At 33.1% G+C, this 2,232-nt stretch overlaps 1 protein-coding gene across 1 annotated transcript in view; it reads left to right on the plus strand.

Annotated features, from left to right (window-relative positions):
* Positions 1-1,764, plus strand: part of APLF (aprataxin and PNKP like factor) — a 28,906-nt gene extending 27,142 nt beyond the window's left edge. Inside the window, exon 11 of the mRNA XM_015811012.2 lies at positions 1,148-1,764. Within this exon, the coding sequence (XP_015666498.1) occupies positions 1,148-1,359 (212 nt within the window). The 3' untranslated portion in view covers positions 1,360-1,764. The remainder of the gene's footprint in view (positions 1-1,147) is intronic.
* The last annotated feature ends 468 nt before the right edge of the window (positions 1,765-2,232 follow it).

Genomic DNA, 2,232 nt, shown 5'->3' on the forward strand with positions numbered 1-2,232 from the left:
GATTGAAATCCCCCAAGACCATAAGTCTGGGGGTCTCAACTGCCACCCCGGCTATCACGTCAGCCAGCTCAGGCAGGGCTGTTGATACATAGCAGGGAGCCAGGTATATAATCAACAAGCCCACTTGCACCCCTTGCCCCCATTTCACCAGGAGGGACTCCACGCCGTCTATCTGAGGCACAGTGGTCTCCCTAGGACATATCTTGAGACCTCTCATCCAAATGAGAGTTTTCTAAAAATGATGATAATCTCCCATCTATTACATTGAATGTGTAAGGTCTCAATATCAGCAGTACTGTGCTACATTATTTTGTTTCCATAGTTTGCAAATTTCTGATTTGTAAAATGAAGCTTGAAACCAAAGACATTGAGATTAAAATATTTATTTAAGGCCAATAATTTCTAAAAATATTAATCTTCAGATTTTCCAGCAGTAATTATTATCATTGCAAGCTAAGTCTCTAAAATAGTACTAAAAGTCCTCACTACTAGCAGATTACTACTTCTCCAGAAGAGTAAAATTTGTCTGTATCCTATTGGGAATGCTAGCAAGAAATACTAGCTACTAAGATTGTGTGAATATTTGATTCAGAAAAAAAAAGTTCAAACAGGTTTTAAATGATGTAATGATATTAGTTAAATATTTATTTATTGCCTTTCATAACACTAGGCCACAAGAAATCAGGGAGGAATTTGGTGGCCATCAATCTGGAATAGTGACAATCAATTCAATTATTTTTTTTACATAAAAATGGATTTTCAAATTTATTTAGAAATTGGGATAAGATCAGATAGACTTTCCAAATCAGAATTTGAGTGATTTGCATGGAAGAGCGTTAAAGTTGGAGTGACTTCCTTATCAAATAAGATGAGATACCAGTGGACTTGTTTTCATTTCACTAATTAGATTGAAGAGGCAAGGTTCCATCAGCTTAATGTACATATTTTCATGCAGTTTCTAATAAATAACTAATATTTTGTCTCACCTGTTCAAATTTTGTTTCTATATTCATAGAAAAAACAAATTTATTTGAAAATCAAGTATGAAATTATAAAATTTAATTCATAAGAGAGGGTATATTACTCTCATTTTGCACTGGACATTAAAACCCAAGGTTTTAATTTTTTATTGTTGAAAATTATATAGTAACAAGTGTTCTTGCGGATGAGAGTGATGATGATGGTGAACCAAATGAATACAACTTGAATGACAGTTTTATAGATGATGAAGAGGAGGAAGAAGAGTATGATCCTACTGATGAAGATTCTGACTGGGAACCAGATTGTCAAGACAATGACGGTGAAGATACGGACATGCTTCTCAAAGAAGCACAGAATTTTGTTAAAACTAAGAACTAACTGCATTCAAATATTTTGATAGAGTTTATAAAGTATCATTCACCTACATGAAACATGTATCCCATTAGTTAGTAATGTCATTTTTTAAATAATGACTTACGTTAATTTTACTTCATAAAATTGGATTATGTATGTATATTTTCAAAATTTCATGACTCCACAGCTGATAATGCTTGTGAAAAGATCTTATGTGTTAGGGAGTACACTTAAGATTGCTGGATTAATATCATCTTCGTAGTGATAAATAGGGCTTTGTGATTTAAAATAATGCTTTCCTAAACTTTGTATTAATGCATTTAATTGCACATATGGATAAAAAAATCCATATTAGTAATGGCACTAATTTGGATTTCGTTTCATTTTTTTATTGTCAGACTGATAATAAAACTGTAAATAGTAACTGCATTTTCTTGTCATATCCTGTTTAACACTACAAGTAGTATTATTTCTATTTGAGAAGAAAGTATATCAATTTATTCTGAAAGACAATGTTCCCAGTCTTTCTTCAATATTTGAATTTCTCTGAAGCTATGTTTGAACTATTACATTCAGTTGGCTGAAGCTGAAACAAGTCCTAGTTGATCAGCTTTACACTGGAACATCGTAAAATCTCTGAATTGCACTTTGAATCTGTTGTATGCAGATAACCAGTATGAATATCTGATGTTTCAAAGAAAGATTCCATCGGTGATTCTCCTGGGCAAAAGCAGGCAACTCTGGCAGACACTAACATCCAAAGTGCAATACTTTCTTAAGATGTCAGAACTGTATTGCAAGACATTCTCAGCTATGAATATTAGTTCTTAAGAGCCGGGAGTCAGTAGTTCTTCATGTCTTGTGTTAAGCCATAGTATAATTTGTATGGTTTTGGCA

This window comes from Protobothrops mucrosquamatus, unplaced genomic scaffold (assembly GCF_001527695.2).
Source record: "Protobothrops mucrosquamatus isolate PMUCROS unplaced genomic scaffold, P.Mucros_1.0 scaffold_45, whole genome shotgun sequence".
Classification (NCBI taxonomy): domain Eukaryota; kingdom Metazoa; phylum Chordata; class Lepidosauria; order Squamata; family Viperidae; genus Protobothrops; species Protobothrops mucrosquamatus.